The 17,146-nt window shown below is 37.3% G+C and overlaps 1 protein-coding gene across 9 annotated transcripts in view; it reads right to left on the reverse strand.

Moving 5' to 3' along the window:
• SMAD2 (SMAD family member 2) overlaps positions 1 to 17,146 on the reverse strand; it is a 91,088-nt gene that overhangs the window by 54,598 nt on the left and 19,344 nt on the right. For all 9 annotated transcript variants that reach the window (XM_003914356.5, XM_009192691.4, XM_021930107.2 and 6 more), the window contains one exon: positions 1,851 to 2,139. In XM_003914356.5, the coding sequence (XP_003914405.1) occupies positions 1,851 to 2,086 (236 nt within the window). In that variant the 5' untranslated portion in view covers positions 2,087 to 2,139. The remainder of the gene's footprint in view (positions 1 to 1,850; positions 2,140 to 17,146) is intronic.

Below are 17,146 nucleotides of genomic sequence, written 5' to 3' on the forward strand. Positions count from 1 at the left end.
TACTAGAAAGTAAGTAGTTTAAAAGCAAACACTGTATCTTAACTCCAGTGAGGAGGAGCACACCAGGCACGTAGTGGGCATATGATAAATGGTTACCTAACTGAAATCCCACACACTACACAATGAAGAATGAAATACAGCTTGACTTCTCAGCCCGTTCACCAGGAAGTCCTCAGTTCCACTTCTAAAACCCAGGCCAAATCTGTTTACTTCGTGTGCTAGCACAGCCAACACGCCAGTCCAGTCTCTTATCACCTTGCATTTAGATTCCTCACAGTCTCCTCATTTTCCTGCTTCCATCTACCCTAGTACACACATACCACTCTTCAGCAGCCAGAAAAATCTTTGTAAAAATGTGTAAGATCCTCTTTAAAATCCATCAGAATAAATTTACTTGCATCCTGTTATATTTAGACTAACATTCAAACTCTCACCACACCCTAGGATGCCCTCCATAAGCTTTGGGCAAGTCTTGTCCTCCATCTACACAGGGCTCCTTTTAAATACTCTAATACAAGAAGCTCACCTCAGTGTCTTCACCCTGGCTCTTCCCTCTGCCTAGAAGACTCTTCCCTCAGTTGGCTGCTGCTTCTCGAAGCTCTGCGCAAGCATCACAATCCAACCCAAAGGAGCTTTTTAATTCTTCATTCTATCATATCACTGCATTTGGTTGTCTTCTTTGCACTCATTACCATATCAAATTATAATTAATTTGTTTACTTGTTTATTGTGTATTTCTATCCCTTAGGAAGGCAGGAGTTTTGTGTTTTGTTAGTCACTGTATCCCCCATATGTCTAGAAACAGTGCCTCTACACAGCAAACACTCAATAAGCATTTGTAAAACAAATGAACAAACCAAAAAAAGCAACCTTTAAGATATACATAAAACAAGTAAGGGAAAGAAATGGATGGTCTACCAAACAAGGCAAGAAACATTCTGGTGTTAGTATTTGTAACCAGACAGGGTGTACTGGTGTTATTGGGATCTGTTATCTACGAGCATCAAAAGTGTACTTCTCAAAGTTCAAAGTCAAATAGAATGGTTTCACATGCTATATGCTAGCCCACGTTATGACACTGCAAACAATCATTTTAGAGAATTCTAACATTTCTTAACACTCCCCCCAAAACCTGTAATGTACACAAGTAGTAAAACATATTTTAAAACATGTGCCACTTTATTAAAAAGCAATACTTATGACAGTGGTACTTATCTGTAAATGATTAAATTTATCCTCAGAAAACTTCAGACTTTTAAAGTAACAGGTCCTCCTAACCTAAGAGGCAGGTCTTTAAGACAGGTTCTGACTAACGCCTACCACATACAAGAAGCCACCTAACACACTATTCTTTCTTGGAAGTAATGCTGCAACGCAAAGAAAAATGATATAAAATTCTAACACACTATTCTTTCTTGGAAGTAATGCTGCAACGCAAAGAAAAACCATACAAAATTCACTAAAAAGTGAGCAGCCTCTTTTCACCTCTGACTGATGAACGTTTTGACCAACGGAGGAGAAAACTATAGGCTGCTACTATGTTAGTGATAGAAAAAGTTTCAATTCTTTATTCAAGTATCATTCAATCACAGAAATAAGGAAAACATACAAATTTAGGCAATGAAGATAATAAATCTAAGTATCTTATTTAGCTTGATTAAACCTTCTCACTATTCAAGAAAATAATTTATAAAACAAGTCAGCTAGTAAAAACAATTTATACAAGGTTAAAAACAGTCGTATTTTAATCATCACTTTTTACAGGCAACTTGAAAGGAACACAAATTCAGTAACTTTCCTTCAGATTCCTTGACACAATTTGATCAAACTTGGGATCTAACAAAACTTACCTTGGTATGGTAACACATTTAGTATTACAGTTTTGCGTGGTGATGGCTTTCTCAAGCTCATCTAATCGTCCTGTTTTCTTAAGCTTCTTCACCAGACTTTTCACTGCTTTCTCACACCACTTTTCTTCCTGCCCATTCTGCTCTCCTCCGCCTGCTCCTCCAGACCCACCAGCTGACTTCTTCCATCCCAGCAGTCTCTTCACAACTGGCGGAGTGAATGGCAAGATGGACGACATGTTCTTACCAAAGGCAGCAAGCCACGCTAGGAAAACACCCTCTTGTATCGAACCTAGCAAAGATATTGAAAGGATAATGTAGAGACTAACTTGAACATCAAACATCAAGTAATAATTTCAACTTATCATAGAAAGCAAACTGCAAAACGAGACAGAAATTCAAATTATGACTTTCCCAACAGACTTCTCCACCCATGAAAATGTTATCTTTATGAATTTAAATGAATTATGGAAACAAACTCTTCTAAAAACAAGAATGTTATAAGGACGCCTCTTGTGGGAAAATACAGTAATTTTGCAAGTAAAATCAGACACTTTTAACGATTTTTCACTACCAATACTATTTTAAACTCTTAATAGTGTCAATTAAAATATTTTCACAAAAAAAGGTTTTCTCACTTTTTAGAACTTCAATCTACTCTCAAAAGACTATACAAAAATACATTGAAAATTTGTAAGCCCACTCTCCCCCAGGTTTTAAACTTTCATAACTATCAGGAGGCAAAATCTACAGTTACAAGAAGGGAAAATGCATCAAGTGTGAAGTAATCAAGAATAAAGAAAAAACCATGGCAAACAGAGTCTGTGGAGAAAAGCTGTTGTCTGGTTTCACCTGCCCTTGAGAGAAATTTTTTAACACATTTTTTTTTCATTTTCATCTAAATAACAATTTGCATAGTGAGTAAAGTCAGATCATTTCTCTTCCCAATTTAAGGAATTGTACCTTGTCTTTTCTCTTCCATAGGAATTACTTTTATTAAGCTGTTTTGTCTATTCAGCGTCATTTTACAAATATAAACATGTGTACACACAGTTACCCACATTCCCACCACCTTATTCCTGTATAAAAGTAGCATAATAATCCTTGATTTTGTATATCTTGAATTTTTTTTTTTTGCTTAATTCTCTGTAGGTCATTCCTTATCAGTTCACAGAGAATTTAGAAAGCACCATCCCCTCAATTTTCTAGACTCCACTACTAATACTGATAAGTACTACGTAACTTTTATTCCTGATCCTTTAATTGGGGTTTAAAAACTTTTTTGCTCCAAAAGCTCTTAATATCTCCTCTGTGATTCTGAAACTTCATAATGTTCTAAGAGGGTATGCAGTGTTTATTCTTTTTCTGATCAACTGTTCTGAGCACTTAATTGATACTACAATTCTAAGAGTTTTATTTTTTATTATTTCTTTAATTATTTTCTTCCCTATTTTCCCTGTAGTCTCTCATGGACCTTAAGACTTCAGCCTTACTAGTATTGCTCTATCAGTTAAGACATTTCTACATGTGATTCACATTCCAAGATCTGGGTAACCTCTCCTTTTACTGCTGTTTCCTTTCTCATGCCTTAGCTCTTACGCTTTTCTTTTCTTTCCTTTGCCTTCAATTTTAGTGAGATGTAGGATAAAGGAAAACACGTGTTCAATTTGTCATATTTAATAAAGTTCCCAAAAGCATCCTTTTTAGAAAGTAAAGAGGTCTCTAGTCTTCACATCACACACCCCAAATACTGAAATTTTAGTTTTCAAAGTGTATCTTTATGAAAACAATGATGCTTACATTTTCATTAGTTTGTTCCTTAATAATCATAATGATCAGACAATAGTTTTTAAACTCACTTTGCACATATTTTTAACGTTAAAGAAAATCCTAACACAAGATGCAAATTTATTTCCCATCAAAGAACTGGCTAATTTTCATAGATTATATGCTAAGATTCATTTCCAATGTACACAAACTGCATTCCTGCTCTAAACTCTCCATAATTCCATTATTTTGGTTTGTACCACATGGAAGAATAATTTTTTTTAAAATATTCCCTCTTCTCAGGATGGTCAATGACTAGTGAAGACGACTGCCATGATCAAAATACACATGACAAATAAGAGAAATTGCAATGGGAATTACAGGTACACAAAGAAACACCACCTAACTTTGCATTAGGTGTCAGGAAAGCTTTTCCTGAGGAAACATTTGCACTTCCTTGGCAGCTTGCCATTTATTCATTCCTTCTTGCATTCAACAATTTTCTTTTACTCTTCTTTTTTTTTTGGCCCATCTATTGTGCCTGTATTTATCTGTTTATTCTCAAATCCTATCTATGTTATTCATCTGCAGACTACACTTTTGAGCTGGGATGGATAGAAGAAAAGAAACCCTTTGTAGCAAGGTATTGGCAGTGGGGAATGGAGAAGGGGTAAATTTCTAAGGGCAGAGAGATCAACCAGCAGAGAATTGCAATACACAAAAGGAAAGAATAGATAATTAGGGAGATAGAAGGAACAGAGTTGATAAAGAAAAAGTTACAAATTACAGGTTCTTGCTCGAAAAACCAGTTGAATGAAAATACAATTGGCCAAAATATGAAGTATTTGGGGAACATAAGTGTTGTGTTAGTCAAGCTACATTTGCTGTGACTATGAAACTCCAGGAGGTGCCCAATAAGCAGGTAGAAACAAAGGTCTGAGGCTTAGCACAGAGATCAAATTGGTCACGTGGTAATGAAATGCTGGTATATGGGAGAGCTCAGAAACCGCCAAGTTAAGTGAAAAAAAATTCTAAAAAATGCATATAAAGGAGTTACCAAACGGAGGAAAAATGTGGATGATTAGGGAGAAAGGTGTCATGAATGCAAAGGACAATTTATAGCAATACAACATGATAACCCAACTTTTAAGTGCCAACGCTAGGATATGAATCAAGCAGCATGATGCCAGAGAACAAGTACTTAATTGTGTCAATATACTGTGTTGCACATAACAATCTGGAGCTAATCTGGAGACCTATATAGAGTCATTAAAGGCTGAGCTCTTTATACAATCAACGGAGCTATCTGTGCCTGACAAATCAGTCCATTAGACAGCATTAGAATAACACATTTAGCTCCAACTCCTTTCTCAACCTACAAATCATTTAACTAGTCTTTCAGTCTCCATCTTCTTTCTTTGATGCAAACAGCTTTCTAAAATGCATACTGCATGTCACCCTACTACTAAAAATCCTTCAATATTTGCAAAAAATAATAGTAAAATGACTTAACATGCTTTAAGAACACACAGTGTAATGTTTCAAAGAACAGATTCTGAAGCCAGTTGGCCAAGTTCAAATCCCAAGAATGACACTTACTAGCTGCATGGCAACCTCTATACACCTCAGTTTTCTCAGCTGTAAAACAGGGATAACAGTACCTATCTTAAAGCCAATATAACAACCTCTATAAAAATGTAATATGAGCCACATATGTACTTTAAGTTTTCTAGTGACATTTTTAAAAGTAAAAGGAAACAGGTGGCATTTTAATGATGTATTTAACCCAATATATCCAAAATGCCATCGTTTCAACATGCAATCAATATAAAAAAAATTTTCATACTAAGTTTATAAAATCTGTTGAGTACTTTACACTTACAGGACAACTCAACTAGGACTAGCCACATTTCAACTACTCAATAGTGACACAAAGCTATTGCCTACCCATATTGAATGGTCCAGCCCTAACTACTCAAAATTTCTGCCTACTCTCCCTATCCCATATTCTCTATAAACTGTTCATAAACACCTCTATTTAACAACTGTAGGATCCGTAGTAATGTGACATTTTTCGTTCCTAATATTTAAATTTATGTTCTCTCTCCCCCTCCCCATCCTCTTTTGATCAGTTTTGCTAAGTGGTCAATTACATTAATCTTTTCAAAGAACCAACTTTTTCTTAGCTTTGTCAATTTTCTCTATGTAGGAATTACTTTCTATTCACTAATTTCTGCTCTTGTCTTCATTATTTCCTTACTTCTACTGTCTTTAGGTTTGATTTCCTATTCCTTTTCTACCTCCTTAAAAAAGCTTTCTTTTCCAATGCATAGATTTAAGGCTATAAATTTCATCTCAGCATTTCAGCAGCAGCATTCCAGATCATTGTAGTTCATCTTCATTTTCAATCAGTTTAAAATATTTTCTAATAGCCATCATAATTTCTTCTTTGAGCCATATGTTCTTCATAAGCATAGTATTTTATTTCCAGGCAGCTGAGAATTTTCTAGTTATTTTTTGTTATTTTTATTTACTATAATACAAACAACATATTCAATTATTAAAATCAATGATATTTGTTGAGGCTTTGTTTATGGCCCCAGATTATGGTCAATTCTAATACAATTTCCATGTGCAAGGGAAAAGATGGTTAATACCAACATTAATAGTTTCAATGTTCTACATATGACAATTAGATCAAGCCTGCTAATTGTGATGTATGTACGTCCTATATACCTGCATCCACTGTGATGGCATATTTGTCTGTTTCTTTCAGTTCAAAATAAAATTTTTGGTTTATAGATGTCCGGGCTGTTTTACTGGGTACAGATTAAGGATTGTGATAACTCTGGTGGATCAGTCCGCTTACACTATAAAATGTAGTTCTCTTTTTCTACTAGTGTTTATTGTATTAAAGTCTCCTTTGCCTGATTAGTACAGCCACACTTATTTCCTTCAGTTAGCATTTGGATGGTATATCCTTTCCCATCATTTTCTCTCAATCTTTCTAGGTACTTATATTTAGGTAATTATTATTTGTCCAGTCTGATAATTTTTGCCATTTACTTGGAATATTTAGCTCATTTCCATGTAATGTAATTGCTAATTTAGTTGTCTGCTTGTTTTATATTTTCTTTCTTGTCTTTTGAATTTATCACATATTCTATATCCAATTTTTGTCTGTATTCATTTGTTACATTCTTTTCTTTTAGTGGTTACCCTAGATACTTCCTTATTCATCCTTCACTTAACACAATTTCATAAATATACTTTTACTACTTCCTCTATAATGCCAGAATCATAGAACGCTGCTGAGAAGCAGTTTTGCTATGAACGAGACTACCTCTGGTTTGTCCCTGTTCCTAGGATGAGACTCTGCTAAGCTTTTATTTTAAAAGCTAGTAGATGCTTATCTTCGAGGTACCTAGATACTATTAGAATTGCTTTGTTTTAAAGAGATTTCTGGTTTAGCTCTCTAGCCTAAGCAGCTTCAGAATTTAGCAAATGTCTACGGGGAAGAAACTGGGTGTGCTGAAAATCATCAGTGTGTATTCACCACTTCCTCAAACGCTTTCAACTCTCACCTATTGTTCTCAAGTCGTTTCCCTTAGAGAATCTTTATCTCAACACCACAGGACTAGAAAATATCCTAATCTCCTTTTCTGAGATTCTGGTTTATCTCTTCCACCCAGTTGAACTACGGAATTTAGCGAATATATTGAGGGGGTTCTCTGTGTTTAAAGCCCCCTCATATTTCCAATCTGCCACTCAGGCTGCAGCCCAAAGGCCTCCTCTAGTCTGGACCCAGGAAAAACAACGATCAGCTGCAGATCTCTCTCCCAGCTCACTTGTGAAAGGTACTCCCCCAGGTTGCAAAATTTTGCTTTCTTTAATCATTTTTACACTCACTGTTCTCTATCTAAATATATAAATGTTGTAAATTACCTGGCTTTTCTAGTTGTTTTATTAAGAGTCTTGGACTACCAAGAACTACTGCATCCTATCCCCCAAAATAATCTCATTCCATTTTAGTAAGTATTCTACAACTATAAATCTGTGAGTTGAAATAATTTTACGACTTTATTTCACAAGATCACGTACCACTTGAGGACAGAGATGGAGAGTTAAGATTTGAGAAGAATGGGAAAAATTTAGAAACCTAGCCCTGAGAAAAATCAACCAGAATGAAACAACAGAAAATGTGTCAGGTATATATTATCAGACTATATATTTTAAAGTATTCCACAGAAGGAATTTCACTTCTGATTAGGATGTAGAAAGTTACAACAGAGCATCACTTTCATTCTAATAATCAAAACTAGCCAGATAAGCTACAAAATCATGGTCTCTCTGAGCCAGAGAGTTAAGGATACAAAGTAGCCTAAGTAGAACTAAATTCCAAAGTGTAGAGCCTTGAGAGAAGAGAGGCTGCATGGATGGTCTCTTTCCTGGTGGAGTGGCTAATGAGGAATAATCCTGCCATGAATGAAAGTAAGAAGAAACCAGCCTACATGTGCACTGACATGACATATTAAATTGCAAGGATCCCACAGAGCAAGACTGCATCCATCCCAACCACTCATTCCCATAGGTTTCCACTAAGTACTTGCAAAAGTATGTCAAAGGTTGGACACGGCTGGAAAGCTGAGGGAGATCCCTTAAGGAGCTTAAGATCTCCCACAAATGCAAACAATCTACCCTCTCAATGGGGGGTGGTGGGGAGGGACAGGCAAGAAAGGTGAGAAAAAGATGATCCCACGAGACTCTAGACATTGAGCTGCCAAGGGCTGGGGTAGGACAGAAGAGATGAAAAAAACTTTCACCCAGATACTCAGGACATTGACCCACCAAGGCTGAAATGAGCAGTGAACTTGAAGACAGGGTAGGATTGCTAAAAGAAACCTCTGGAAGGTATTAAGAGCAGAAAGATCTCTCACTGGGCACAAAAGCTTGGAGACAGGAATAGAGAAAGAGGGGGTGGGGGGAGAGAAAGAAAGTAAGAATGACCAATAAATTGATAGCTGAGCTATAGAGAAATCTCTCATGGTTCAGAAAGCTGATGGCTCAGCTATAAACCAAAATGAGATCCAAAATCACACTTGGACAACACAAGAAATGATGGACCATTTTCTAAAGGTAAATATTATTTACTTCAATCTCCATTGTTTTTATACAAATGTTCAGCATTCATTCAAAAATTACAAGATACAGGAAGTAGCAAACAGTCAAAACATGAATAAAATCAGATAACTATAATAAAAATTCTAAAGAAGCTGATGGAACAGATGGCAACATGAATAATGAAAAAATTTCATCACAGACATCAAAGTTACAAAACAGGATCACAGGAAAATGTTAGAAATGAAAAATACAGTATTAGAAATTAAAGATATCATTAGATGGGCTTAACAGAAATAAGCAGTGAACCTGCAGACAGGCCAAATTAAAGTATGCAAATTAAAACACAAAGAGGGAAAAAAGTGTAGGGAAAAAACTCAGAATATCCAAAACCAAATGTCAGTTGGGTTTAATTGGAGTGCCAGAGGAAGATGAAAGAGAATGGGGAACAAAAAAATGTATGAAGAGACAATGGTCACAGACTTTTCAAGAGATGACAGATACTAACCCACATATGGAAAGAAAACACATTCATGGTCAACCTGCTGAATATTAAAGATAAAAGTAAGGATGAAAAGCCGGGCTAGGACAACAGTTAAGAATTCCTGGGAGCCCCGACAGAAAAGAGAATTTGCACTCATTCGCAAGCTCTTTTCCAAGGGCCTCAACTGAGTGATCTTGAAAAAAGGCAGAAAATGGGAGAGAGCTCCTTCCTCTCCACTCGGTGGCATCTCGTATAAAGCAAATGCCTTCAACTATGACGGGAGATGCAGGAAAGTCTACCAAACCCAAAGGCAAGCAAAGATCCCCTGCCTCAAGGGGAAAAGTAGAGCAAAAGACATGTGCTGTTGAGTTGGGGGATGTGTGGAGCACAACTTACTCACCCATCTCCCACACACAAACATACCTTTCACTCTGTAACAATAACCACCACATTCTACTGCCAGGGGAAGTGAGGAAACATTGCTACCACCAGTCCCAGACAAAGGTACACAGATGCTGAGGAATGAGAAACGACAGCTGTCTGATATTTAAAAAGGGACAACAAACTGGCTTGGACCCAAGATCCCGTACTAATACATAGCAAAGGTCTGTTACTACTAGATGCAAAAACCCTTAACAAAATATTAGCAAATCACATCCAGCAACATAAGAGAAAAGGTCATCATCACCAAGCAGGATTTATCCCAAGGAGAAAAACTGGTTTAGCATTCAAAAATCAAGCACCTCATTTATAGTACAAAGGAGAAAACACACCTATGATTCTCTCAAATGAGCAAGAAAAAAGGTATTTGAAAATGTTAATTCAACACTCATCTATAATTTAAAACTCCCAGCAACACTAAAAGAACGTTCTTCAATCTGAAAAGGACATCTATTAAAAACTTAGAGCTAGCATCATATGTCATGAAGAAACATTAAATCTCTCCCTTACAACTGGGAATAAGACAAGGATATCCACGGTTACCCTTTCTATTCAGTAATGCATTGGATGTTCTAGCCAGGACAACTAGGCAACAAAGAAAAGATAGACTGGAAAGAAATAAATAAAACTGACTTTATTCTACAGTGATATGACTGTCTCCATGGAAAAGTACATGGAATCTACAAAAACACTGGAATTAGTAAATTTAGCAAGGTTTCAAGATAAAGGGTCAAGAGGCAAATTCAACATACAAAAGCTATTTCTACCTACAAGCAAAAACATTTGGAAAATGAAATTTCAAGAAATATGCTTGAAACAACAGATATTTTCTACATATCTAAAGAAAGATACTCAAGATCTCAACACTAAGAATTACAAAATATTGCTAAGAAAAATGAAAAACACTGAACAAAGAGAGACCATGTTCATAGACTGGAAGACTCATATTGCTTAAATGTCCATTCTTTCCAATTTGATATATGGATTCAATGCAATCCCTACCAAAATTCCAGCAGAGTTAAGAAAGTCATACGATATAAAATTCATATGGAAACAAAAAAAAAACTAGAATAACCAAATCATTCTTGAAAAACAAAATTGGAGGCCTCATACCACCTTATTTCAAGGTTTACTAAAAAGACTTAGTAATCAAGAGTATAGAGTAGGCACAAGAAAAAAAGATCAGTGGAACAGAACAAGTCTAGAAATAGACCCACACATATACAGTCAACTCATTTTCCAGTAAAGCACAACAAGGTCAATATAGTTTGCAACAACTTTTCAACATGGAAAATAATAAGCCTCAACCACAAGTGCATACCATCTTCAGCGGGAAAACAGAATCTTAAGCTCTTAGAGGAAAACACAGAATACATTCATGACCTTAAAACATAAAAAGCATTAACCATAAAAGAAATACAGGTTGAGTCAGGCATGGTGGCTCACAGCTGTAATCCCAGCACTTTGGGAGGCCAAAATAGGTGAACTGCTTGAGCTCAAGAGTTCAAGATCAGCCTGGGCAGCATGGCAAGATCCCATCTCGACTAAAAAACAAAAAAATAGCTGGGCATGGTGCGTGCCTGTGCTCCCAGTTACTCAGGAGGCTGAGGTGGGAGGATCATTTGAGCACAGGGATGTGGAGGCTGCAGTGAGCCAAGATCACTCCACTGCACTCCAGGCTGAGGCAGAGCAAGACCCTGTCTCAAGGAAAAGAAACAAAGGGAAAAAAAAGAGAAAGAAAGAAAAAGAAATACAGGCCAAGCATCCCAAATCTGAAAACTGAAATCTAAAATGCTCCAAAATCTGAAACTTCTTGAGTACCAACATGACACCCAAAAAACAATGATCATTGTAGTATACAACTATAATGCAAATATTCTAAAAATTGGAAAATACCTGAACCACTTCTAGTCCCAAGCATTTTGGATAAGGGATACTGTGTATATAACGTAAACCATCAAAATTTAAAAATCACAGAAAAAGATAACCTCAGCTTTTTTGTTAAACAGAAAAAGAACAAATTACAGACATCTCATAAAAGAGGATACAGGAGCACATTAAGAGGTATTTAGTATCACCAATCATCAAGAAAACGCAAATTAAAACCATAATGCAATACCATTTCACACCATCTAGAATGGTTTAAAAATTTTCTGACACTACTAAATGTTGGTGAGGATGTGGAGTGTATTAGTATGCCATTGCTGCTGTAACAAATAATCACAATCACAGCACAAATTTAGCAAAATCAGTTTCAACGAAGTCACAGTGTTGGCAGGACTGATCCTCCTGGAGTGTCTGAGGAGAAGTTTGGCCTTGCCTTTTTCAGCTTCCAGTGGTTACCTGTAGTCCTTAGCTTGTGCTCCCTTCCCCACCTTCAGAGCACATCACTCCAATCTCTGCTTACATTGTCACACTGCCTTCTCTTCTGCATTCAAATCTCCCTCTACGGCCTTCTAATGAGAGCTCTTGGCATTCCATATAAAGCCCACCCAGATAATCCAGGATAATCCCCCATTTCAAGATCCTTAACTTAATCACATCTGTAAAGTCTCTTTTGTCATATAAAACAACATTCACAGGTTCTTGGGATTAGAACCTGAATATCTTTGGAGACCATGATTCAGCCTACCACATCAAGCAACTAGAACATTCATATTCCACCGAAATGGAAGTATAAAATGGTACAGCACACTTGGAAAACCGTCAAGTTCCAAAAAGTTAAACATAGATCTACCCTGTATCACACATTCAGGAAAAATAAATATATATGTCCACAAAAAGAAACCTGTACAAGAATGTTCATAGTAGCCATGTTAATAATAGCCCAAAACTAAAAACAGTCAAAATACCAAAAGAAAACAAAAAATTATAGTGTACTCATAAAAAGGAACACTGCTCAGGAACAAATATGAATGAGTTTATACACTCCACAACATGGATCAGTCTCAAAAACATGCTGGGCAAAAGACAAAAAAATATAGACTGATTTCATCCATGGCTTCCTACAACAGGCAAAACTAATCTAATGACAAGTCAAAATGATCGTCTCATAGGCACTGAGGAAGAGAAGTGGAAATGTTTGGACAGAAGCACAAAGTACCTTTCTAGGGTGATAAAAGTGTTCTCTATCTTTGTTTTATTCCCTCGCTCCTGTAAATCCACTGAATTCCTGAATGTTTTCTATCTTGTTTGAGAGGTAATCACACGTGAGTACAAATTACCAAAACTTACAGAACTGGCCAGGCCCAGTGGCTCACACCTATAATCCCAGCACTTTGGGAGGCTGAGGCGGACAGATCGCTTGAGTTCTGGAGTTCAAGACCAGCCTGGGCAACATGGCGAAACCCTTTCTCTACAAAAAATACAGAAAAAAATTAGCCATGTGCATGTCTATAGTCCTAGCTACTTGAAAGGATCACCTGAGCCCAGGAGGCAGAGGTTGCACTGAGCCAAGATCGTCCCACTGCACTCCAGCAGCCTGGGTGACAGTGAGACTCTATCTCAAAAACACTCACAGAACTGAACATTTAAAGTTTGTGCTTTCACGTATGTTTACTGCGGCACTATTCACAATAGCAAAGACTTGGAATCAACCCAAATGTCCATCAGTGACAGACTGGATTAAGAAAATGTGGCATATATACACCATGGAATACTATGCAGCCATAAAAAAGGATGAGTTTGTGTCCTTTGTAGGGACATGGATGCAGCTGGAAACTATCATTCTTAGCAAACTATCACAAGAACAGAAAACCAAACACCGCATGTTCTCACTCATAGGTGGGAACTGAACAATGAGATCACTTGGACTCGGGAAGGGGAACATCACACACCGGGGCCTATCATGGGGAAGGGGGAGGGGGGGAGGGATTGCATTGGGAGTTATACCTGATGTAAATGACGAGTTGATGGGTGCAGCACACCAACATGGCACAAGTATACATATGTAACAAACCTGCACGTTATGCACATGTACCCTAGAACTTAAAGTATAATAATAATAATAAATTAATTTTAAAAAAAAGAAAGCAAACTAAATAAGACTTGAAAACTACAAAAAAAGAAATAAAAAAATAAAATAAAAACTTTTAATGATGGGAAAAATAAAAAAAATAAAAAAATAAAGTTTGTGCTTTTTAGCAATGTAAATTACAATTCAAAAAAATTAAAAAGGTGCTGGACAAACATATTAAGAAGTTCCTAAATAAACTAAACAGACTTCTTTACTGAAGAACTTCTCAAAAGCTTCAACATGTCAACACACATTGTAAATTTCAGAAGACAGGAGGTTGCAAGTGACCAAAGATGTAAGCTTAGAAGGGTCTATGCAGAAGTGTACATGCAGATAGCCTCTGCAAGTACATGTAGGCAAATATTTGTGGATGGAGGGTGGAAGGGGTATTGTTTTGAGGACAAAAATTGAGAGCCCAAATGACAGCCAACACAAACTTACATGAGGCACTGACAAAATGGTTGTTCTAACAGCTATACAATTGATCCTTGGATAACATGGGTTTAAACTGTATAGGTCCACTTATACACAGATTTTATTCAAGAAACACTGCAAAATGTCTTGGAGATCTGAGACAATCTGAAAAAAAAACTCAGAAAAACCAGGTAGCCTAGAAACACTGAAAAAAACTAAGAAAAGGTATGTTATAAATGCATAAAAGATATGTAGATACTAGCCTATCATTTACCACCATGAAATACAAAAATCTACTATAAAAAGTTAAAACTGATCAAAACTTACACAAACACAGACCATAGGTGGAGCCATTTACAGTCAAGAGAAATGTAAACATTCAGATGAAGTATTAAATCGTAACTACACAAGATTAACGGTAGTACATACTGCACTACTGTAATGATTTCATCGCCACCTCCTGTTGCTATCACGGTGAGCGGAAGTATCGCGGGTATCCACTGAGTGGGGCTAATCATGTCTGCATGAGCAGTTCTTCTCTCCAGTAAATTGAGTATCACGGTAAAAAGTGATCTCTCACATAGCTCATGTAATTTTCACCATGTGTAGTGCAAGACCATAAGCCTTGACTAACACCATGAGATCCACATGATGTACCACTAGTGATGCTGAAAGTGCTCCCAAGAAGCAGAGAAAAACCATGACATTACAAGAAAAACTCCAATTGCTTGGTATGTACCGCAGACTGAGGTCTGCAGCTGCAGTTGCCCGCCATTTCAAGATAAATGAATCCAGTGTAAGAACTACTGTTTAAAAAAAAAGAAATTTGTGAAGCTGTCACTGCAGCTACGTCAGCAGGTGTGAAGACCTTGCACCTTCTGTGAAACAACTTTGTATCTTATATTGAAAATGCAGGTTTTATGTGGGTACAGGATTGCTATAAAGAAAGGCGTACCTATAGACTATCATATGGTTTGAGAAAAAGCGCAGTCATTATATGACAACTTAAAGCAAAATTAAAGTGAAGGATCTAAAGCTGGAAAATTTAATGAAAGCAAAAGATGTCTGAGAATTCAGAAAGAGGCGTGGCTTAAGAAATGTCAAGATAACAGGAAAGGAGCTTCTGCCAACCGAAGTAGATGAGTTCCCAGGTGCCATTAAGAAAATCATTGAGAAAGAGTGTCTGCCTGAACAGGATTTTAATGCAGACACAAGTGCTCTATTCTAGGGGGCAAAACTGCCACAAAGGACATTTATTAGCAAAAAGAGAAGCAAGTACCAGGATTTGAGGTAGGAAAGGACAGGCTAACTCTACTGTTTTGTGCAAATACAGTCAGGCTTATGATTAGGACTGCCCTTCTCTATAAGGCTGCTGACCTCCAATCCTTGAAGGGAAAAGATAAATGCCAGCTGCCACAACAAAAAGGCCAGGGCAGCCAGAGCCCTTTTTCTGGATTTGTTCCACCAATGCTTTGTCCCTGAAGTCAAGTACCCTGCCAGTAAAGGACTGCCTTTTAAAGTTCTTTTGATATTGGACAATGCCCCTAGTAACCCATAACCCCATGATTCCAACACCAAATGTGTCAAAGTTATCTACTTGTCCCAGAGGACATTAATAACATCTCTAAATCAGCCACTACATTAGGGAGTCGTAAGGACCTTTAAGGCTTATTACACACAGTACTCCATGGAAAAGACTGTCAATGCTACGAAAAAGAACTCTGATAGAGTGTCACCAAAGTGTGGAAGGATTACGCCATTGAAGATGCCATTGCTGTTATAGAAAAAAGCCACGAAAGTCATCAAGTCCAAAATGACACATTCCTACTGGAGAAAACAGTGTGCAGATATGCCTGACTTCACAGGATTTACACCAGAGCCTATCGAGGAAATCATAAGAGACTGTGGATATGGCAAAAAAAAAAAAAAGGGGGGGGAGGGGGGAGTGAAGGGCTTCAAGATACGGATCTTTTTAGAGAAATTCAAGGGCTAACAGACACCACATCAGAGGAATTAACAGAAGACAACATAATGGAGATCAGTGCTTCTAAATCAGCTCCAGATGAGGAAGAACATGCAGAAGAAGCAGTGCCAGAAAACAAATGACACAGGACAATCTAGCTATATATATATATATGGTTTCAGTTATTCAAGGCTGCTTTTGACTTATAACACAGATTCTTCTATGCCATGGGCACTGAAACTAAAGCAAAAGGTGTAAGGAGGATTGGTACCACACAGAAACATTTTCAGAGAAATGAAAATGCAAAAAAGTCAGGCAAAAATTACTTATTTTCATAAAGTTACACTGAATGTGCCTGACTCCTAGTCTGCCTCTTCCACCTGTGAGACAGCATGACCAACTACTCCTCAGCCTACTCAGAGTGAAGACAATGAGGATGAAGACCTTCATGATGATCCACTTCCACTAAGTGAATAGTATATGTATTTTCTCTTCCTTATGATTTTCTTAGTTTCTTTTCTCTAGCTTAAAGAACACAGTTTATCATGCATGTGACATACAAAATATGGGTTAATCAACTGTTTATGTATTGGTAAGGCTTCCAGTCAACAGTAGGTAATAAGTTTTAAGAGAGTCAAACGTTATATACAGATTCTTCACTGTGCAGAAGGACAGCATCCCAACCACCCCATTGTTCAAGGGTCAACTGTATATTTACTAAAAAAGAAACTAAGTAAAAGCTCAAAAAAGAACTTTAAATGATCAAAAGAATGTTCTCAAAAAAGTCCTCAAACTGAAGATATTCAGCCCTTGGTATAATTTGTTAGAAAATATAATGGCCCTAACTGCCGGATGTGGTGACTCATGCCTGTAATCCCAGCACTTTGGGAGGCCAAGGCGGGGGCTGAGGCCGGTGGATCACGAGGTCAGGAGTTCAAAACCAGCCTGACCAACATGGTGAAACCCCGTCTCTACTAAAAACACAAAACTTAGCTAGGCATGGTGGCAAGTGCCCGTACTCCCAACTACTGAGGAGGCTGAGGCAGGATAACCTGGGAGGCAGAGGTTGCAGTGGGCCAAGACCACACCGCTGCACT

Source organism: Papio anubis, chromosome 19, assembly GCF_008728515.1.
Source record: "Papio anubis isolate 15944 chromosome 19, Panubis1.0, whole genome shotgun sequence".
Taxonomy (NCBI): domain Eukaryota; kingdom Metazoa; phylum Chordata; class Mammalia; order Primates; family Cercopithecidae; genus Papio; species Papio anubis.